This window comes from Carya illinoinensis, chromosome 1 (assembly GCF_018687715.1).
Source record: "Carya illinoinensis cultivar Pawnee chromosome 1, C.illinoinensisPawnee_v1, whole genome shotgun sequence".
Lineage (NCBI taxonomy): Eukaryota > Viridiplantae > Streptophyta > Magnoliopsida > Fagales > Juglandaceae > Carya > Carya illinoinensis.
The window spans coordinates 54,361,499-54,385,095 of NC_056752.1; the positions used below are offsets into that span (position 1 = coordinate 54,361,499).

Genomic DNA, 23,597 nt, shown 5'->3' on the forward strand with positions numbered 1-23,597 from the left:
TTTCCGGTCCGGTTGCCCAGCCCTAATATATATATATTGGGGTAATTAGCGTCAAACATTTTTTTTCCTTCTTCCATTTTATTTATTTTTCCCATAAGTTCCCTTCGAATAATGGTTGTAAGTGTTGACTTACTGTTTATTTTTAGTCCTACATCGGTGAGATTAAAGAAATATGCATAGGCTATGAGTTATAAATAAGGAGTTTAGCATCTTACTTTAAGTGCACCAGTTGAAAGCTTATCTAATAACTTTTGACTTTAATTAAATTTCTCTATTAGCCTTTTGTAAAAAAAGAATATGTGTAAAGTTAAAGTTTTACTAGTGGGATAACTTTGTGGGTGTGTTTGGGGTGAGGAGAAAAAATTGTGTGATTGTAACAATTTTTCACATAGTGAATTTTCTTCTCTGAGTTTGGTGGTTTTTCTCCTGTTTTGCAGTTTTCACGTAAATTTCTTATGTTATTATTATTTCTCTATTTTTCTTGTTATTCCTGCAAATGGTAGATCTTAAGGGAGTGAATTTGGAATGTCTAATTTTCTAACAATTGGTATCAGAGTCACTAAGTTCTTTTTTGTGGGGTGGAGTTTTGGTGTGGTAGTGTGGATACGTACAGTCTAAGGAGGTTTTGTCTAGGAGATTGAAAATTTTAAGTGTGTCCATTATGACCCTCCAATCTTTCCTGAGGACTGACTTAATGATGTACTATTCATTTCTATATTAAAATTCATCAAAGTAATGCCAGGAAGTAGGCCTTCAAATCTTGTCAAATTTGAGGTGGAGAAATTTGATAGGAGAATCAATTTTGGCTTGTGGCAAGTACAAGTCAAGGATGTATTGATTCAATCAAGATTACACAAGACATTGAAGGGCAGAACAATATCTGAAGTCAGCACTGGTACTAATGTGACTGGTGAAATGAGCAGATTTAAAATGAGCGATGAAGATTTGGAGGATCTGGATTTGAGAACAGTAAATGCGATACGTTTGTGCTTGGCCAAAAATGTTCTTGCAAATATGCATGGAATATCTACGGTAAAGGAATTTTGGGAAAAACTTGAAGAGTTGTATCAGACGAAAGGCGTCTCAAATCGTGTGTACCTGAAGGAGCAGTTTCATACATTTCGGATGAGTGAAGGTACAACTATTTTATATCATTTAAGCGTTCTTAATGGCATTGTCGCTGAGTTAGAAGCTATTGGAGTTAAAATTGATGATGATGATCAAGCCTTGAGACTCATCTGGTCTCTTCCACCTTCCTATGAGCACATGAAACCTATTTTGATATATGGGAAGGAGAAAATAATTTTTTCAGAAGTTACCAGTAAAATCTTTTCTGAAGAGAGAAGACCAAGTAGTGGAAGTAATGTTTCATTTAATAACTTAGTAATAGTAGCAGTTGGATATGAGAAGATGAAGAACTCCATAAAAAGAAAATAGTCTGCCAGGAGTGTGGACAATTTGGGCATGTCAAGAAAAATTGTCCAATAGCTGAAGCAGGTTCAGCAAGTGGCTCCAAGTCAGTAAATTGAGATACTGGAAATGATGTTAATGTTGTGTCTCTCTCTATGGAAGATTTTTATATTTAAAAAAAGACATTTACACCCTTATGGCATGCTACTAATTCCCAAGTTACCATGATAGAGGATGTGTTAATGTTAACGGATACACAAGTTTGCACACAGGCATTGGTTTGGCATTGATGCAGAGTGTGTGGTGGAAATTCATGTCGATGGCTGATGAACTTTCAGGAAAGCCAAATGTGAAAGTTACACCATAATTTTTCAGCAATATTGTTTTTCGACATGGGCTGAAATAAAATGCTTGGAATTGGTTTATTCTGAGTGGGTATGCTTTTATGGTGAAATATGATAGCGGAATCTATGAAGATCTTCATTGAGGTAGAGCTTGGTTGTGGGACTAGTCAAAATCACAAGGTGGAGATTGTTGACTTATTACTTATTTTTAGTCCCACATCGGTGAAATTAAAGAAATATGCATAGGCCATGAGTTATAAATAAGAGGTTTAGCCTCTTAGTTTAAGTGCACCAGTTGAAAACTTATCTAATAACTTTTGACTTTAGTTAAATTCTTCTATTAGCCTTTTGTAAAAAGGGAAGATGTGTAAAGTTAAAGTTTTACTAGTTGGAAAGCTTTGTGGGTGTGTTTGGGGTGAAGAGAAAAAATTGTGTGATTATAATAATTTTTTACATAATGAATTTTCTTCTCTGAGTATAATAGTTCTTCTCCCGTTTCGAAGTTTCCACGTAAATTTTTTGTATTGTTATTATTTCTCTATTTTTTTTATTATTCCTATAAATAGTAGATCCTATAGGGATAAATTTGAAAAGTCTAAATTTCCAACAGTAAGTTCATTAATATTGTAGGAGCGAACTGCCCAATGAGAATTAAAAAACTTTGAACAACGTCTGAAATGAATCCTGAACATTTGCTAGGAAATTAAGTTCAAATAACTACATTTTTCTTCTTGAACGCGATACAAATTCAATGCTTCTTTAATGATACGTACAACACCTTCAATCCTACGTACCCAAATGGTCCAAAAAAATAGTGCATGTTTTCAAAGTCCTGAGTTTTCTTTGAACCTAATTATGATCCGATCTTGTTTTCACGTAACGCTTCGTACGTAGGATTTCTATTCACGTTAGAAAGACAAATGTGCTAAATTTATTTGGTTGACACTAATAATTCGTTGACTCATGTAGACCTTCAATCCTCGCTATATATCTACCCGGCCAAATAGTCCAAACATAAGTTTTCAAAGTCAAGAGTTCTCTTTCAATCTTATTAATGCATGAGGTTTGAAATTGCGGTGAGTGCTATAACTCTTATCTTTAGGATTTTTAGTTGTAAATTAAATCTTAAATAATTATAAGCTGCTATATTATGAAAAATTTATTTATTATTTGGTATATGTCTAAAATACTTTCAAATATATAATATTTGTTTGAAAATGATATAAAAAAATGTTTTTTATGGTATAAATTGTTATAAACTATCTTGAATTGTATGATCACATTTAGCTAGCCATCAAATACATAGTACTAGTCGTCAAATGCATAGTGCTAGTGCATAGTGCTAGTCGTCAAATGTATAGTGCATAGTGCTAGCATAGTGAGCTAGTCGTCAAATGCATAGTGCACAGTGCTAGCATAGTGAGCTAGCCGTCAAATGCATAGTGCACAGTGCTAGCATATTAAGCTAGCCGTCAAATGCATAGTGCTAGTCGTCAAAAGCATAATCACATTTGTACTCCTATATATATTGTTGAATCCTTTAAGGAATTCATAAACTTCATAACCTCTCTGAGCTCTATCTCTTTCTCTCTCCTTTTGAAAATTTTATAACACGTTACGGCTCTCTCTTTTCAATGATTTCATAACACGTTATCAGCACGAAAGTTCTGACGATTTTGAAGCTAGTAGTCCTCTACTTCAAGTAAGTTTTTCAATATATTTTTGTAGTTTCCAAAATGAATATGAAATATTACATTACTTAATGAAAATTTTATACTTATGTTCCTGATTTATATATGTAAAAAATGTCAAATCTTACAAAATTGGAATTCGTTGCTCTTGACATTTCTGGAAAAAATTATTTATCTTAGATCCTTGATGCTGAGATCCATCTGGATGCGATGAACCTGGGAAATACAATTAAAGAAGGAAATCAAGGGTCCCTGCAGGACTGTGCTAACGCAATGATTTTCCTTCGGCACCATCTTCATGAAGAATTAAAAACTGAGTATCTAACGGTGAAAGATCCACTTATTTTGTAGAATGATTTAAGGGAGAGATATGAACACCAGAAAACTGTAATCCTCCCAAAAACTAGTCATGATTGGATGCATCTGAGGTTGCAAGATTTCAAGAGTGTTAGTGAGTATAACTCTACACTCTTTAAAATTAGCTCGCTATTGAAATGATGTGGTGAAAAAGTCACTGATGATGACTTGTTAGAGAAGACATATACTATTTTTCATACCTCGAATGTGCTCCTGCAGCAGCAGTATCGAGAGCGAAAGTTCAAAAAATATTCTGAACTTATATCTTGTCTTCTATTAGTTGAGCAAAATAATGAGTTTTTGTTAAGAAATCATCAGTCACGTCCTACTGGTTTTATACCATTCCCTGAAGTGAATGATACTAGATTTACATCATTCCCAGAAGCGAATGGTGCATCTTTTCAAAGAAAACGAGGGCGTGGACGTGGTAGGAAAAACTATAGAAGTGGAGGTCCTAGAAGTGACCACACTAAAAGAGACAATAATAGATATACACCGTACCACCAGAAGTGGTTCAACTCAGAGAAGGGCAAAGGTCCTCAAAACAAATTTTTAAAGAAAGATGAAGATGGATGCCATAGATGTGGTATGACTGGACATTGGGCTCGTATCTGTCGTACAGATAAGCACTTGGTTGACTTATACCAATCTTCTATAAAAGAAAAAAACAAAGAAATTTGAAACAAATTTTGCTGAACCATCATATGCTTTAGATTCTATAGATGGAGAAGATATTACAAGCCTTGATGTTTCTGATTTCTTTAAGGATTCTAGTGGTAGAGTTGATCATGAAAGTGTTCCTTTTTAATTAATGTATTTCCTTTATCTTATTATAAAATATTTTTATATTCTGCAATGTTTTGTAATAATGAAAGTTTTATTTATTTTTTTATACTTGTTATAAATTATTGATGATATGATTTATTTGAGAATGGAAATGGAGCATCCCTGAAGGATCGCCCTAAATCAATAATTTTATTGAGTATCTCATATGAGTGATACTTGTACCAAAAGCTCATTATGATTTATGCACCTGAAGTTGCATAATCGAAATTGTGAAAAAAATATATATTTGAATGAACGTCTCGAATGTGCTCCTGAAGTAGCAATATCGAGTATGCTCCTGAAATAGTAATATGAAATGCAAACGTTCACAATATATTCTAAATTTCTATCAGGTCTTTCAGTGACTGAGCAAAAATAATGAGCTTTTGATAAGAATCATTATTCACGTCTTACTAAATTTACATCATTCCCTGAAGTGAATGATAATGAATTTATATCATTCTATTCCTTGAAGTGAAAAGAATGATGCGTTTCATTCAAAGAAACTAAGAGATTGGACGCGATAATGAATATCTTTTCGGGCCAGAAGCTCGTATTGGAAAAGCCGTAAGCTTTCTCTTTGAGATGATATTATACAAATTATTGAATCAAATATTATGATGCATCAAAAGGTGATATGATTCAAAATATTTGTATTTTTTCATGGTTATCTTGATCATCCAAAATCAATTACGATAAGTCGAATGATTTTCATATGGACTTCCATAAAAGAACCAGAAGATTCTTTTACTATAAAGTCTTACCACCAGAAGTGGAAAGAAAAATTTGCTTGAAGCAAATAAGATGAAATTATTCGACGTTATCTTGATTATCATATGTGAACCAAAAGTTCAGATGATAATTAAATTTTGGATACAATAAGATAAAAATGTCTCATATTCTAGCTGCTAAAATTCCAGCGAGGATTGAAGTCCCTGTAGGACAATTAAGAAATTCAGCAGTCTAAAGACATGTATAAAGGCATGTGAGACTTATCGATACAAAAGATAGAGTATCTCAAAAGAGAAAGGCACAAATAATTTGGTGCTCCTGAAGAGGCCATACCCACAAAACAAGCAATAAAGTCTATCCAAATTCTCTGTATAAAATTCTCCTATATAAACTCTTGAATAGTGCCTCCTGAAGAGGTTTTTCATGAAAATGTCTTCCCTTGAAGAGGGACAGGTACCTGAAAATAACGAGATCTCGTTACATTTCATAAATAATGGAGAAATTATGTATAGAAATAAAATCGTTGCCGATAACGTATTTCCATATGAAATGGCAATTGACATTACCAGAAGTAATGATGAAAGTGAATCAAGAATCGTCGAAGAATACGACGTAAAATATTGGCCAAATTTGAAAGAAAAAATCCATGCAGAATTGATTCACTAGTAAAATATGATGCATCGGGACTTATAGTCCAAATACCTAAAGAGGTGATGCTTGTTAAATGTCAGTGGATATTTATGGAAAAGAAATAAAAATGTGATATATAAATCACGAGTCAGTTTCTCAATTCCTGCAGAATTGATATCACTAAGTAAAATGTGATAAATATGAACTTGAAGTCCAAACACCTAAAGATGTGATTTTTGTTAAATATCAGTGGATATTTATATACATGATATAAAAAGCCTGAAACTTTTAATATGAAAATGTGATATAGAAATCACAAGTTAGTTTCTCGAAGAAACAATATTGATATGATTTTAAAGTGGTTGAAATCATATTGAGATTTTTATTAGCTTGAAAGTTACCAAGAGTTTGGATATGCATGATTAACAGCATATTTATATGGATTATTGGATCATGATATATATATGAAAATCCCTGAATGATAGAAAATGTCTGAAACTTCTAATATGAATACATTTGGAAATATGTATTCTATCAAGTTTCAAAGATCCTTATATGATCTAAAGCAATCCAAACGCAAATGGAAACAAGCTATTATTGCAGTTTATATATATGATTTAAATGTCATTGAGGCTCCAGAAGAGCTCATGAAAACTGCACATATTTGAAATATAAATCTAAAACCCTTGCGGCTTCAAGGGGAAGATGGATGATGTTATTAGTCATGAAATACCATCTTTTAATGCAATTAGTATTTCAGATTCATATTATAGGTTTGATAAGAAGTGTGCATTATTAAAGAAGAAATAAAAGGGAACACACAGAACATCTACCAAAAGATAGAAACACAAATATGAATATTTGTGAAATATTATTTTATTATCTTGAAGCAAGAATTATAGAAATTTGAGGCACTTTGCCTCATTCTTCAAACACTTTTGTTTTTCAAGAATCTGCATGGCATCTCTATCTAAAGGGGTGGGCAATCGAAAAGAAGATTTCAGCAAGGATTTTAAATTCTTATTCTCTTACTTTATTGATTCTATCTTCATGTTGGACTCTAGAAGAAGTCGCTGAAGTATAGCAATATTCTCGTGGAGATTGTCAACTCCACAAGTTCTGGATTACAGTCGCTGAGAAAATGTGACAATGGATGATGAGTATCAGGTACCGAGACTCACAAGCTCATAGATAGCTTCATTATCTAACCTATGAGTCAGATCATTATATTGCATGATAGCACCTGTGGTAGAAGCAGGAACAGCTGATGAACGAGGTGCAGAGTACCTCATATATTGGCCATGAGAAGATCGCTGAGCCATTGTAGGATAAGAATGGAGAAAGAGATTGCAGAGTAAAAATGCAGTATGATTACAGAAAAGTGAAGAAGATGAGATGCGAATGAATATGAGCTGAATATCTATTTTATAGAGAAAATTATGATACAATATCTCTCGTGAATCAAGATAAAAGAGACTATATATGGCTTCATAGCTCAGCGGCGCTTGACAGCTGCGACACCTGACAGCACGCCTGACACCTACAGAGAAGTTGAAAATCCGCGATGCTTGTCTGATCTTAAAAGGCTGGCCACCGTTTTTATTAAAAAATGAGGTTAGCGGTTTAATGTTGATGAATTTTCCACTAACTGTGTTATTTACAAAAACTCCAGAAGAGTACAACTCCAGAAGAGTAGTGATGAGCAGAAAGATCCAGTTGTGATTATTTTATCAACATGGATCAAGTCTACAGTTAGTTGGATGTACAGATACGAGTTATCTTTCAGATACACACAAGAAGATCATTGCAATTCATGAGAAGAGAGTTGAAATTGATATCAATAAAGTACGGTCAAGTAAAAATCTGGCAAATTTATTCACTAAAGCATTACCAACTGTAACATTTAAGAAGATTATGCAGAACATTGGAATGCGGAGGTTTGAAGACCTGTTATCATACACTTTTCAGGGGAAGTAATGTCTTGAAGACTTGTGCTGATTGTACTCTTTTTCCTTCGCTAAGGTTTTATCCCACTGGGTTTTCCTTTGCAAGGTTTTAATGAGGCAATCATAAAGTACTCGGCGATACACATGAATACTGTACTCTTTTTCCTTCGCCATTGGTTTTTTTCTCACAGGGTTTTTCCTTGGCAAGGTTTTAACGAGGCATATTCTTTAAATATGGTCATCCAAAGGGGAAATGTTATAAACTATCTTGAATTGTATGACCACATTTAGGTAGCCATCAAATGCATAGTGCTAGTCATCAAATGCATAGTGCTAGTGCATAGTGCTAGTCGTCAAATGCATAGTGCATAGTGCTAGCATAGTGAGCTAGTCGTCAAATGCATAATGCATAGTGCTAGTATAGTGAGCTAGCCGTCAAATGCATAGTACTAGTCGTCAAAAGCATAGTCCCATTTGTACTCCTATATATATCGTTGAATCCTTTAAGAAATTCATAAGTTTCATAACCTCTCTGAGCTCTATCTCTTTCTCTCTCATTTTGAAAGTTTTATAACACGTTATGGCTCTCTCTTTTCAATGATTTCATAACATAAATGATATAAAAAGTCATTTTATTTTTTAAAAATGATCTATATTTAATTCGAATTATGTATTGCATTATCTAAAAAATTACATTTGAATAAAATCCTCAAAATGATGTTTTACTTAAAATTTACTTTTTAAATATTTTAAAATTAAAAATTAGTTTAATATATAATAAATAAAAAATTTAATTCTTTTTATTAAATATTTTTTCAGACTATTTAAATATTTTTTTTGGACTCCTAAGACGACCACAAAACGGTTAATATTGTCTATGAATTTGTCCTCTTCAAGTGGCCCAAACAATAAATTTTGCTGTGGGCATTGATGAGATTCTACTAGATCGATGAACGTAGGATTTGGATTAATCCATAAAGTACTGTTTGACGGAAGCTTTAATTTAAGATGAAATAAAGATAATTACAATAATATTTTATAATATATTGCTCAGATGACTAACACAAGAGGGGGGGTGAATTGAGTTGTATTAAAAAAAATAACAATTATAAATCAAATATATAATATAAATATAAACAAAATATGAAATAACAATAAATATAAAAAGTAAAGGTAAGAGAGAAGCAAACTCAGTATGTTAACGAGATTCGCCCCCACTGCCTACGTCCTCGCCTCAAGCTACCCCTTGAGGATTCTCAAATTCACTATTCAACCTCATTCAGGTGGAGATAGAAACCTATTACACCTTTGAATAATACCGCTACAAATGATCCGTGTAGAACACCCTCTACACTTGCAATCACCTTACACGTGGTGATTCAACTATTCCCCGTGTAGAATACTTTCTACACACACAAGGGTTATACACACCATTTTTCTGATACAAGAGCTGATAGTGGGTAGGTTATCAGAAAACACTTCTCAATGAGTGAAATAAGAACAATACAGCACAAACTATATCTCTCAAAATGAACAAGGATTAAGGCTCAATGCTTAGAGAAGAGAGAATGAAAGCTTTGAATGAATGTTGTATGCTCTTGGTGTTGTGAATGTGAAGCTCTCAAATGATCTATTTATAGGCATATGAGACTTCATATTCAAATTTAAAAAGATTCACATGTCAAAGACAACATCATTCACTTTTTCAAAAAATTCAAATAAAAGGTTCTTCTTTTTCAATTGTCAAAGACAACATCATTCACTTTTTCAAAAAAATCAAACCTAATCTTTTACTTTTGGCATATGACAAAATGAGCACACTTTCATTTTCAAAAAATTCAAACCTAATCTTTTACTTTTTGTATAAGTCTAAAAAAGCATCAATCACTTTTGAAAATATTCAAATAAAACATGCACATGTGAAAGATGACAATCAATCATCTTTAATATTTTCAAAGTTCAACCCTTTAATCAAGGCATGCACATGCAAAAGATGACAATCAATCATCTTTCAAAATTTTCAAATTTAATTTTCAAAAATATTCATGCACATGTGGAAAATGTATTTTAATGCTTTATGATAAAATATTAATTTTGAGCATTAATCATAATTTCAAATTTTGAAGAGATTTACAACATTACTCTATAATTTTAATGTGAACTTGTTCCCTTCTTGCTCATGCTTGTTTCCTTGATGTGCTTGACTCCATTGTGTAGACAACTTGAGCTGGAGACTTCTTTATTCTTTGAATTTATTTGTTATCATCAAAATCTATGTGTAAATATATAATTACACAAAATTTGAAATCTTGGGTTCAACATAATATAATTTAGATATCATTAAATTACATCAAATATGATACTATACCTGCGCCGGTTTCTAAAATTTTCTAATTTTGCATAACAACCACAATAGAAAAATGATATTTGTAATCGTGGTTGTGCAAGTTCCGTGCAGTCGCTTTAAAAAAATAAATTAATATGGGACCTATATGAAAAAGAAATTTAATTTTTTAATCATAAATATTATTTTTTTCAAAGTGATTATACGGTATTTACATATTTTACAATTATATGTAACATTATTTCAACCAATATTACTTGAAGTTGGACGGAATAATTTGATTAAAACTGAAAACAAATGCAAGCTGGAATTATTTATATCTAAAGTTTCTCTTTCTTTTTTGTTTGTTCCTAATATTTTTAATAAAAACAATAATAAAAAAAAAAACAAACAAATAATAGCTAAAATCTCAGTTTGAATTGGCCTTTTATAAATTTTAAAAGAGAGGATACAATACCATATTATAATTTTTTTTCAAATTAAATACAATAGGACAAAAAACTATTAAAGATCAAAAGCTAATTTAACGATGATTACTTAAAAAATTATGCACAATATATTAACTTCTGATAAGAGATTGACTATCTTATAAACATATATATATATATATATATATATATATATCTACAATATATATAAATGCCAATGTAGGAGGAACAATATTTTTGTTTGACATATTTTTATTCCGATTTTACCCCTGTTTTACCGCTGACTTTATGATCAAATTTAATGTCCTTTTGCTTTGCCGACTATGTAATAATATTGTCTTCTACATTTGGAGAATTGCTCTTATCATTTTAACACACTGAATTTAAAGGACAAAAGACTTCCACATTGACCCAATGATGATCAATTACTAATTCGATGGAAGTGGAAACTTTTTGTCACCCAACCCTACAATTAAATACAAACCGGAAAAAAAGATGCCAAAGAAATGAAAGGTTTAGAACAGGTGGTAGCTATGCTTCCTTTCACTTTTCCTTTGGACTGCTTTTCCTCCTTAACAATTTTATTCTTTTCCTATAAATAGGAAATTTTCAATGTTTTTTTATATAGCTTGTTGGATGGATCTAAATCACCTTTCATATTTAACTCCAATTAAATTGATTAAGTTGTACTAATATTATTTTGTTAGCATTTTTGTATCAATAATTTATTCATACAGTAAATAATAAGATTTAATTAACTGAAAATATTGAGCAAAAAATAGAGCTAGATGGATGTTGAGACTTTTCTCACCCAATCCTACGTTTGGGGTGGATGAGAAAAATGCTCAAATTTATCAATATAAATATAAACTGAAAAAAAAAATTGAGAATGAAATAAAACGAAAGGTTAAAGAGATTTGGTAGGAATGCTTTCTTTTGCTTTTTCTTAAACAGCATTCAAATATGTTTTTTTTTTTTTTTTTTAATTAAGAAAGCACACATTTAGTCTGATAAAAAGGAAAAAAGATATATTAAAAGGACTACTAGAATATATATGAGCACAATTATCAAAAATTAAAAAGGAAAGACTCGCAACCAAATCATCGTTAATCGCCCCCCGGCTTCGTCCCCAGTTGTACACTAGTCGCCCCCGACTTCATATCGTAGACTGACGGACCGACGGTAAATTTATCATTTTCGCATATGTACGGTTGACAGCTTGCAACATGCCAGGTGCCGAAAAATGATGTTTGAAGTCAAGTCACATTATAAACTTAATGAGTTGCGTACACTTTCAGAGGAAACCATTGCGTTGTGATAGACCACGTACAGATCTAGAGCAACCTTCAAATTTTTCTTGTTCCCAAGATCTATGGGGAATCCAACCTTGCGTCCTTCAGTCTCTTGGTCTGTTTTTGGCATCCTTCCAATCATTTCTGCCCTGTGCTTTTTTGTTTCCTCCGCCTATGCCATTAGCGGGAATGAGACGGACAGATTGGCCTTGCTTGAATTCAAGGCTAAGTTAATCGATAAACCCGTCAGAATTTTCAGTTCATGGAATGAAACCGTTCACTTTTGTCAATGGTATGGAGTTACTTGTGGTCGTCGACACAAAAGAGTCACACAGCTGCACCTAGCATCTCAGAAACTCGTGGGATCTTTATCACCTTTCATTGGAAATTTGAGCTTTCTAAGATCTCTATATCTATCACACAATAGTTTGAGTCATGAAATCCCCCCAGAACTAGGCCGTTTGCATAGATTGCGGTTCCTAGGTTTGTACAATAATTCATTTGGTGGTAGAATTCCTACCAATATAGCCAGTTGTTCTAGTCTCGAAGTTCTTGATCTTGGTAAGAACCAACTGGTTGGCGAAATTCCTGTTCCGTTTAGCTCCTTGTCAAAGCTTCGACTATTTTCTGTAGAGTTTAACAAGTTAACGGGAGAATCCCAACATTTCTTGGGAACCTATCATCACTTGAGACACTTTCAGTAGCATCCAATAATCTGGGTGGGAGTATCCCTGATGTTCTCGGACAACTTGTGAATCTTGAAACCATTTTTATTGGTGGAAATCAGCTTTCTGGTACCGTCCCTCCTTCAATCTTCAACCTCTCTTCCATTAGAATGTTCGACGTGGGATTTAATCAAATCCAAGGGAGTCTTCCGATGGATTTGGGCACAACTCTTTCTAATCTCCAAAAATTCTCCATTGCATCTAACCAGTTTACTGGGACTATTCCTCCTTCAATATCCAATGCCTCAAACATGGAAAGACTTCAGTTCACACTAAACAAACTAATCGGAAGTGTTCCTTCTTTGGAAAATCTGCGTAGGCTTCGAATTTTGAGCACTACCAAAAACCACGTGGGAAGCGGGGGAGCTGATGACCTGAAGTTTCTATGCTCGTTGACCAATGCCACCAGCTTGGAGGTGTTGAATATAAATATCAACAATTTTGGTGGGATCTTACCGGAATGCATTGGTAACTTCTCATCTACTCTCAAAGTATTGTACATGGATAACAATAATATGGTTGGAACGATTCCAGGTGGGATTGGAAATCTTGTCAACTTAGATAACCTCAAGATGTGGAATAATCAATTGTCCGGTAGCATTCCTAGCAGTATTGGAAAGCTTCAAAGGCTAGAGGAATTGTATATTGATGGGAACAATCTCTCAGGCAATATCCCAGACTCTCTTGGAAATCTAACTATGTTATCTGGTCTACGATTGCAGGACAACAATCTTCAAGGAAGCATCCCTTCAAGTCTAGGCAAATGTCAGTTTTTGTCATTTTTAGATCTTTCTGATAACAATTTGAGCGGTACCATACCGCCTCAAGTCATTGGTCTCTCAACCTTGTCAATTTATCTTGATTTGTCCCGAAATGATTTCACAGGGACCCTTCCCGTGGAAGTTGGAAATTTGAATAATCTAGGTGAATTGTCTATCTCACACAACAGGTTATCTGGTGAAATTCCAAGGAGTCTTGGTAGATGTATTAAGCTGGAGTTTCTATCCATCCGAGGGAACTTCTTCCAAGGGGCCGTTTTATCAACTTTCAGTTCTTTAAGAGGACTTCGAATGTCAGATCTTTCTCTAAACAATTTTTCGGGAAAAATTCCAGAATTTTTCGTGGGTCTCGACTCGTTGCAGCTTTTGAATTTATCTTACAACAATTTTGAAGGTCTCGTGCCTATACATGGTGTTTTCAAGAATTCAAGTGCAGCTTTAGTTGCAGGAAATACCCAATTGTGTGGCGGAATCCCCGAGATGCACTTGCCTAAATGCAACTTCAAAGAATCCGAGAAAACCTCAACCCTGAAATTAATAATCATCATAGTTTGTGGGGTCTCAGGCGTAATTTTTGTTCTGTCTTTTATATTTGTTTGTTGGTTAAGAAAGAAACGAAAAGAACCGACATCAAGTGCTTCAGAAAATTTGCTTTTGAATATGTCTTACCAAAGGCTTCTAAAAGCAACTAATGGTTTTTCTTCTGCAAATTTGCTTGGTGTGGGTAGTTTTGGATCCGTATATAAAGGAGTGCTCGGTGATGAGGGTGGAAATATAATTGCTGTCAAGGTGCTCAACCTACAGCGCCATGGAGCTTCCAAGAGCTTTCTTGCTGAGTGTGAGGCCTTGAGAAACATCAAACATCGAAATCTTGTGAAGGTGCTTACAATCTGTTCAAGTGTAGATTATCATGGCAATGATTTCAAGGCTCTAGTTTATGAGTTCATGGTCAATGGGAGCCTTGAAAATTGGTTGCATCCTACTTTGAAAGAAGAAGAGGCATATCATGAACAAAGGATGTTGAATCTTTTACAGAGATTGAATATTGCCATTGATGTCTCAAGCGCACTAGAATATCTCCATTATAATTGTGAAACGCCAATTGTTCATTGCGACCTTAAGCCCAGTAATGTTCTTCTGGACAATGAAATGACTGGACACGTGGGTGATTTTGGGTTAGCAAGGTTCTCTCCAGAAACCACCAATCAGAACACTTCGACCAACCAGTCTAGCTCGATCGGTGTAAGAGGAACTATTGGTTACACTCCTCCAGGTGAAAAATATATATATATTTTCTATCATTCTTTTTGATCATATTCCTTTGTCTTTTAGTGACATATATGATGGGCCTCAAGGCAGATCAAGTCTTAAGGATCAATTATAAGATTAAGAGCCACGAAGATTAAGGGAGCAATGCAATAATTGGCGTTCTTGAGTTTATTTTCCAATATTATTGTTGGGTCTCAAAGCGAATCGATTGGGGTTCACATCAATATATCTTTGAGACGAATAACTGGTTTTATTCAATATTTTCTTCATAAATTGTTGGTGTCAGTCCAAGCTTGATTTTCTTTTTTCTTTGTCCCTTTTTTCCCACTAGCTGAAGTTCTTTATAAATTCTGAGCATGCATTCCTTCGTTATCATTTTTTTAATCAGAATCACGTCAGAATTTATCATATGTCCAATTGCAGAGTATGGTACAGGAAACTGGGTGTCTACCTCCGGTGATGTGTATAGTTATGGCATCCTCCTATTAGAGATGTTTACTAAGAAGAGACCGACAGATAACATGTTCCAAGGCAACTTGAGTCTTCATGGTTTTGTCAAGGCAGCTTTACCTCAAGCAGTTGTGGAGATTGCGGATCCAATCCTTTTCCAGGAAACAGGAGAGCAGACATCGGACAATGCTCAGCAAATCATCAATACAAGAAGAAACAAAATCAAGGAATGCTTGGTTTTGATATTTTGCGTTGGAGTTGCTTGTTCTTACGAACATCCAGAGGAACGGATGAACATCAGGGATGCTGTAAACAAACTCCATTTGGTCAGAAAAAGCTTCCTGAAACTGGAACACATGGAGAAAACCGACCTACAAATAGACCCTTGATGTCAGCTGGTAATATTAGTGCCTTTCAACAGTTTGGTTAGTACAGGTCGATATTAAACTAGAGGCATTTTGCCCTTCGGTTGCCGGTTGCATGTTTAAGATGGTACGCAAGGGCAAGGAAGAGATGGGGTAAATTTCCAACAGAAATAAGGACAACATAAAATGAACTTTTGTTACAATATTCAGAATTTTAACTATTTTATACATGAAAAATTCTATGTGCAATCATTTTTACGGACTCCTTTGTGCACTCCAGTGATATGATTGGTTGTGTATTAAAAAAAATTCATCCAGTCAATCATATCAGTGGAGTGCGCAGGGAGTGCACAAAAATGACTGTATGTAGTATTACTCTTTATACATTTAAGCATATCTGACTAAAAGCATCCACATTTGGTTCCCCATCCCCATCCCTATGATTTAACTCAAAATCACATTTCCTCAAATTTATCCCTAAATTTTATTCATCTTCTAAAAACCTCCTACATCCCATTCCTCATCCCTATCTCTATTCTATTAAATAATATTTCTCTATTCTTTTTTTATTATTTTATTCTCTCTCTTCCATTTACAATCCTAACTACTAACTCTTTTGTCTTATTATCTTTTTTTCAAATATCACTTTCTAATAAATATTTATATGATTTTGACTACCGAATACAGTATTTTTTCAAATCTTAAATCGTATTATAAAAATAGTAAATTTTATTAATAAATTAATGCATTTTCTAACGTGATGAAAAATTTATTTAGAATAGTACTCTTTATCAATTAAAGATTAATTAGGATCCGTAGTCACGTATTGATGATATAATTTTTTAAATTGGTTGTAACGGTAATATTACCTGTCCTTTCTCCAACGGTCATATTTTTTGTCCTTTTTACAAGGGTAACTTTTTTTGTCTTTTTTCTAACGGTAATATTTTTTGTCTTTTCTCTAACGGTAACTTTTTTCGTCTTCTCTCAAACGGTAACATTTTTTGTTTGGAGTGTAACGGTAACTTTTTCCTCTATAAATTAGCATATTGCTAACATTCACATTCTCACAAATTCAAGTCTCATTTCATTTATAGAACAGAGATTCTATTCTATCCTTTGATCTCCCACTCCTTTCATCAAATGGCTCGTACTTTCTTTCGCAAATTATTGACATACGTATCCTCTGAAGATGATAGCGATGTTCATACTGAGGAGGTCGATGGACAGTCATCGAGGCAGCGTGACAATAGGCACCCACGTAAGTTTATTCGGCGTGATCATGCCCAGGGGCAAGAGCGCCTATTTCGTGATTATTTCGCAGAGAATCCAGTATATCCCTCGAATCTATTTCGAAGGAGATTTCGGATGAGCCGTCCTCTATTTCTTCGTATTCTAAATGAGGTAGAGTCTTACGAGCTGTATTTCGTCCAGAGAAGAGATAATGCCGGAAGACTGGGTTTATCTTCTATGCAAAAAATAACCGCAACACTTAGAATGATGGCGTATGGGGTTACTGGAGATTTTATGGATGAATACATACGTATTGGTGAAAGCACCGCAATGGAGAGCCTAAAAAGATTCTCTGAGACAATAGTAAGTGTTTTTTCAGATGAATATTTGCGGTCTCCAAATGCTAATGATATAGCCCGATTGCTGTTGGTTGGTGAACAACGAGGATTCTCAGGAATGCTCGGAAGCATTGATTGCATGCATTGGAAGTGGAAAAATTGTCCCGCAGCCTGGAAAGGTATGTACTCTGGCCACATCCGTGAACCAACTATTATTTTAGAAGCAGTTGCTTCATATGATCTCTGGATATGGCATGCATTTTTCGGTATGCCCGGTTCACATAACGACATTAATGTGCTTGAAATATCTTTTATTTTTACGGAACTTGCTCAAGGGCGTGCTCCTGCAGTCAATTACACTATCAATGGCAACGACTACACTATGGGGTATTACCTTGCGGACGGTATTTATCCGAAGTGACGAACTTTTGTGAAGACGATTCCATCACCACGAGGGAACAAGAAGAAGCATTTTGTGAAAGCACAAGAATCCGCAAGAAAAGATGTCGAGCGTGCATTCGGGGTACTTCAACAACGATTTGCTATCATTCGTGGACCTTCCCGAATGTTCAAAGTGAAGGACCTAACAAATATTATGAAAGCATGTGTTATTTTGCATAATATGATCATTGAAGACGAACGTGATGATAGTGAGAGTTTGAACATTGAGTATGATCAACTTGATGATGATCTCCCAGAATTGTCACGCAATCATACAATTGAGCTTACGGACTTCATCCAGCGTCATCATCATATTAGAGATAGCTCGGCACATCATCAGCTTCAAGAAGATCTAATTGAACATCAATGGTTATTATATTCCCAACAATAGTCAGGGTTGCTTTACCTTTTATTATTTCCTTAATGTAATTGGGCTCCTATGTTTAAGTTAATCGGATTTGCATTTGTATTTCGTTATTGTTATCAAAATTCCTCTATATTAATGGTAATCGAGTTTGTTTCTGAAAATGTCGTCGAGTCATTAATTGCACAACCATCATCATACTTCCCATATTAAATTTATACAAATACAAAATATATTAATAAATTTATATTAAATTTATACAAATACAAAATAAGAAATCAAATACAAAATAATCAATCCAAATCGTCGGACCGACTGCGTCTCGCCATGACCTTCCTCTGGAGTTGCTGGAAAAACTGCCGCTGCAATTCTGGCATGACACTCACATCCATCATCATAATGCGCTGATCTGATTCCTTCTTCGCGAGCTCCACTTTCTCAGCCTCCAACCGCAGCCGTTCGTCCTCTTGGCGTAATTTTGTCCTCCATCTCATTGTCATACGCCATCTTCTCGGCTTTAAGACGAAAAAACTCTTTCTCCTGAGCGCGTGACTCCTCCAACAGAGTATACTTCATCTTCCTGAGTTGGAAGTTCTCCTCTGCATGCTGGCCTTGGGCCTTTCGTTTTCCTTTCTCAGCTTTCCTTCCAATTGGTCGGTCGGGCTCGATAACTTCATTCTCCATCACATGATCCGCCTCGAGATCAAAAACTGAATCAACTGTTGCTCCGGAACATCGAGTTGGGGTCGGGGATGGGGACATCGTCTTCCTCCGCTTTGGATCCTCCTTTGTGGCGCGCCAAATCCACTTAAGTTGATCCTTCAACAGGTGCCAACAATGCTCGAACTGGAATGAGCATTTCTCGAGTGATTGGTACATAAGCTTCGCCTTCTCAAACTTGCATGAGAAAAAAATTTAAATATTAAACAAATGTTTGATTCGAGAAATTAAAGCCAAATTACACATGTAATGATTTGGAATTTTTACCTTATCTGCCTCGGTCATGCCACTTTGATTTAACCCTTCAACTTGAGCTAGTTTCGCACAAAATTTGTTTGTGGCCTTTTGGATCACCGACCACCAGTGAATTAAGGATTTTATTGTCCGCTCATTTGTAGTTTCTTTAAATTGTTGAAAGTACTCAAAAATCTTTTCCCAAAGCTGGGAGTGTTTTTGATCTGTTCCCTGGACGGCATCGAGGCTACAATTTAGCCATGCGGAGACAAGTAACTTGTCTTCCTCAGGGGTGAAATTCGCACCCCTCACTGATTTCCTAACGCCGATAGGCTCGTTAGGGGGTAAAGGGGGAGAGTCATCAAGAATCAATGGAGATGTTCCACATTGCCCACCATAAGTGGGCTCGAGTTGAGGATCTTCACTTAGGAGGTTGGTGAAGTACATGTGACCAGGGTTTTGTGAATCCATCTCTAATAAAACACTTAATGTTAGAGCCCAAATAAAATGGAAAAGTTTACATCTTTTCTTCGGGGCTCAGGAACCGAATGGTGACATCAAAGATTTTTGGCCACCCACTCATGGCTGCAACACCGATTGCCAGTACTTGTTGGCCGTCTGGGTTACCTAGCCATCGAGGAGATGGCCAATCATATCCCGTATCCCCATATGCAGTTGTTATCATCACAGCCGAGGGGGTTTACTTTACACATTAATTATATTCACAACATAATACAAAACAGCAACCAAAACAGCATGCAAATCACAAATAAAAAAAATAAGAGCATCCCCATTCGAATCAAGTATTTACTATAATATAAAATATATTAATTACTAAAACGGCTCAGAATGGTGTAAATATTGACAGCATGCGTAAGTAAGGCCCCGAATATCGAATGGCTGCAAAACCCCACCCGAACCCAGATTGCATTTTGTGAAAAGTATTACAAACTGCAATATGGTAATCCGGATGAGGATTACCCCGCCATAACGATGGGTCCCTAATTAACACTAGTGAAATAACCCCCCCTATAACACCATCATCATAGCCTATTGGAATGCATCCTTAGCCCGATATATATGAAACACTGCAAATGATATACAAGAATGGAACAAAAATTAATTAACGGAAATGGCTATTAATCTGAAAACAGAATCTGCACAGACAAAATAATATTAACATGGAAGCTCAAATAAAATAATCTGAAAACAAATGATAACTTCAGTCATCGAGACAGTTCATCAGTGTATTCAACACTCAAATTCCTCTAGTCATTTTAGGGTAAATGAATATTCACCAGCCACAAAAAGCCACATATGGACTGAGTACACAATTTCAAAAGAAATTGGAAAGGTATAAGAGCAAAAATAAATACCATAAACCCACGGCCCCAACCCATTAGATATATAAGTCCAAAAATCAATCCCTACAGACTTCACACCTAAATGAGATACCAAGGAAATTACATGGATCAATTGCACATGTTATTCGCATAACAAACATCACACCAAGCACATATAGGATGCAGAGAACCACAAAAATCAATAGAATTTAAAGCAAATTTTGGAAGATTTCTCAGCTTGCCAAACATAATTTTCAGCTTATATAACTTGATGATAACCAAATATGTTCCACATAGAAAGCCACAAATGAAATCAACACTTCCCAAATTCTGGCATGGTAATCAAAACAACACTCCCAAAGCCAACAAAATCTGTCCAGCGATTATCAGAGCAACAAGGATATCAACAACCATCCGAATAACCCAAACAGAGCAACAATAATTCTCATTTTCAGACCCAGTTCAGCGCTCAACAAATCTCCATCACATTGAGCAAGAAAAGATTACTAAATACATAAAAAAAAATCTGCATAGAAGAACATACATAACCACAAAGTTTCAGATCCAAACAATATCAATTTCGGCCCTTCAACAGATATCAGTAGAGTTATCAAATCTCAGAGAAATGGTAATTGAAACAACAAATTCTCAGCAACCCAATTTCTTCAACCATTTTCAGCGCCTATTTTGAGCAAGAATGCTAGGGTTTTCAGATCATACAACACATCATCTAGAGGTTTAAGCAAAATTAGATCACGGTAAATCACTGCAACCATGATTAAACCGAGATGGGGGATTTTGTTTTTGAGATAGAGAAGCTCGGTGGCCAGCCATGGAGGATGCCCGGTTCACAAAGTCCAGCCATGGAAGGTGCCGAAACATAGAAAGAGATATGTCAATAGGTGAGAAACCAGCCATGGAGGAAAGCGAAAGTTTAGAGATTACCCACATTCGGTGCAAGCCTCGTCTGATTGCGAGGGAGGAGTCGAGCAGGTGATTTCGCACGGCCACCCAACTGTCCGGAGAAGAGAAACGCGGGACCAAGAAAGAGAAAAACAATTTGAGGACAAACAGTAGATGCACAAATATGGGGTATCACTGTACAAACCGGAAACCCAAATCGCATTTTAGGGATTGGGATGGAGAGCCATTTTTGGAAAAACCCTAAAATTTATCTCCAAATTTTAGGGAAAACCACGGTATAGGGATGCTGATGGGGATGCTCTAACAGTACCTTTCCTCTCTAGCAGTGTCCCATATTTCAAACTTAAACTGCTGTGGAGTCTTGCAAGGCTGTTGTCTGTGATAATAATGAAGCTCCCACGGTTACCTGAAATATTTAAACCAGCAAATGCACACGCATCAGAAATTAACTATATGGCTAGAAGTTGTCAACTACTTTGATACAGAAATCAACACCTTTGATCTCTGTACTGTACGTCTTTCGTTGGCAACAGAGCTGCCCTGTTTGGGATGAGTTGGGGACCTTTACAAAAGAAAATTTATTCACATTCTTTAGTACTGATCTGTCTTCGCTGAGTCCGACACACACTCACTGTCTCTAATTAGTGGCATGCACTGATGCACGTACGTACATGATCACCAGGACATATGCTTCGTTAATTTGCTTTGCATGCACAGTCGCACGTCCTCTGAGTACTGTTTTCTTTTTCTTTTCTTTTTTGTTTTTAACCGGGGAAGATAAAAATTTAGTAAATGATGCTGGGAACTTGCATCTATAAGTAAAAAAAAAAAAAATGGACAAATCAAAGTTTGAACTGTTTGATCTAGATCTTTAATTTAGCGTTGTGTTCACAAAAATTGATCTTTTAGACCGATTAAAAGATATCCTTGATGATATAATATCCGGATAAAGCTTTTTTACACCAAATTAGTTTTTTTCTCTCTCTTTTGATCTGTTTTTTCTCTTTCTAATTTCTCTCAAGTTTGACTTCCTACCTTCTTGATGATGAACAGCCATACACGTTCACACACACACACATATATATAATACTGTATATGTGTATGAAAGTCCTTTCAACAACAATAAAAATGTTGCAGAGGCAATTAAAGCATACCAAAAATATTATTGCATTAAAAGTTGTGAGACAAGTATCATGCAGACGAACCAACCAAAATAATATTAATGTACTAAAAGTTGTGAGACAAGTATCATGCAGACGAACGTTATCAGTACCACCAAAGTATGTTCGAGTTCATTGGATTCCTCATTTTTCATGCCAATTAAGTACGGCAGAAAATTTTTGGCCCCTTATTCAGTATTCAATTGAAGAACTTGAAAGATTGTGTGAAATCTCGTGTTTCAATTTCTGTTTGTGTACCATCTATATATAGTTAGCTATAATTGACAACACAATAATTATTTTTTTTCATCATAATTTTATCATTTCGATACTATTATATATGAGAAATAATATTTACAGTCGTAGTTATGCAAGCGGCGTGCAGTCGTTTTGAAAAAATGAATTAATATAGAACTCACATGAAAAAAAAACTAACTTTTGAATCGTGGATCCTACTTTTTTTCAAAACGATTGCACGGCGTTTATAATTCCACAACTGTATATAGCATTGCTCTTTCTTAAATTAATTACAACATATAATAAGTCAGTTATTACACTAGTACCATCCAAATTAATTAGTAACCTCTCTTCAGAAACCCTTGCAGTTCTAGTGTAATAACTGACTTATTATATGTTGTAATTAATTTAAGAAATTATATTTATAATTAAAGAGTATAGAAGTTCAGCATATTTTTTTTAAATATATAAAATTTATATAAAAATTTAATTTTTTAATAATAAATTTTACTATTTTTCTAAATAACACAATTAGTACTATCAATTTATGTTACACCTACAAAGAAAGATGAGCCAGGCCTATCATTTATTATATTTTACGTAACAAACCATGTCAAGTGATTAATAGCATATGAATCGAGTAATGCTATATATAATTGTAGAGTATATAAATACTGTACAATCATTTTGAAAAAGAGTGGGATCTATAATTAAAAATTAGTTTTTTTTTTATGTGAGTCTCGTATTAATTTACTTTTTTCAAAAAGACTATCCGACATTTGTACAACCACGACTGCAAATATCATTTCTTATTTTTTTATAGAAACAATAATAAAAAACAAACACATAGCTAAAATCTCAGTTTGAATTGGCCTTTTAATCCTCCTCAGGAAGTAATTCACAGGGATGCGTCTGAAATGGTGAGTACCATGGTTCCAACTTATAATTTTTTATAGAGTATTGATAGGGATCAGCCACTGTAGCGGTGCGCAATTTTGCACACCCTACGTGGCATT

The 23,597-nt window shown here is 34.7% G+C and overlaps 2 protein-coding genes and 1 pseudogene across 2 annotated transcripts; 2 read left to right on the top strand and 1 right to left on the bottom strand.

Annotated features, from left to right (window-relative positions):
• Nucleotides 1-11,948: 11,948 nt before the first annotated feature.
• On the top strand, nt 11,949-15,769 carry LOC122288883 (annotated as a pseudogene).
• Nucleotides 15,770-16,698: 929 nt separating this feature from the next.
• LOC122303605 lies at nt 16,699-17,754 on the top strand. Its single transcript, XM_043115448.1, has one exon. It carries the CDS (start codon nt 16,731-16,733, stop codon nt 17,577-17,579), a length of 849 nt encoding a protein of 282 aa, XP_042971382.1. The 5' UTR covers nt 16,699-16,730; the 3' UTR covers nt 17,580-17,754.
• A 647-nt stretch (nt 17,755-18,401) lies between these two features.
• On the bottom strand, nt 18,402-21,504 carry LOC122301155. Its single transcript, XM_043112295.1, has 3 exons — nt 21,210-21,504; nt 18,951-19,390; nt 18,402-18,860 (listed from the first exon to the last, which is right to left on the bottom strand). Exons 2-3 carry the CDS (start codon nt 19,386-19,388, stop codon nt 18,402-18,404), a joined length of 897 nt encoding a protein of 298 aa, XP_042968229.1. The 5' UTR covers nt 19,389-19,390; nt 21,210-21,504.
• Between the last annotated feature and the right edge of the window lie 2,093 nt (nt 21,505-23,597).

Bases quoted from the DNA above. Each gene is read 5' to 3' on its own strand.
- LOC122301155 (XM_043112295.1), bottom strand. From the start codon at position 19,388: ATGGATTCACAAAACCCTGGTCACATGTACTTCACCAACCTCCTAAGT. The intron at 18,861-18,950 runs GTAAAAATTCCA...TTCTCATGCAAG, and splicing joins GCATGACCGAGGCAGATAAG to TTTGAGAAGGCGAAGCTTAT.
- LOC122303605 (XM_043115448.1), top strand. From the start codon at position 16,731: ATGGCTCGTACTTTCTTTCGCAAATTATTGACATACGTATCCTCTGAA.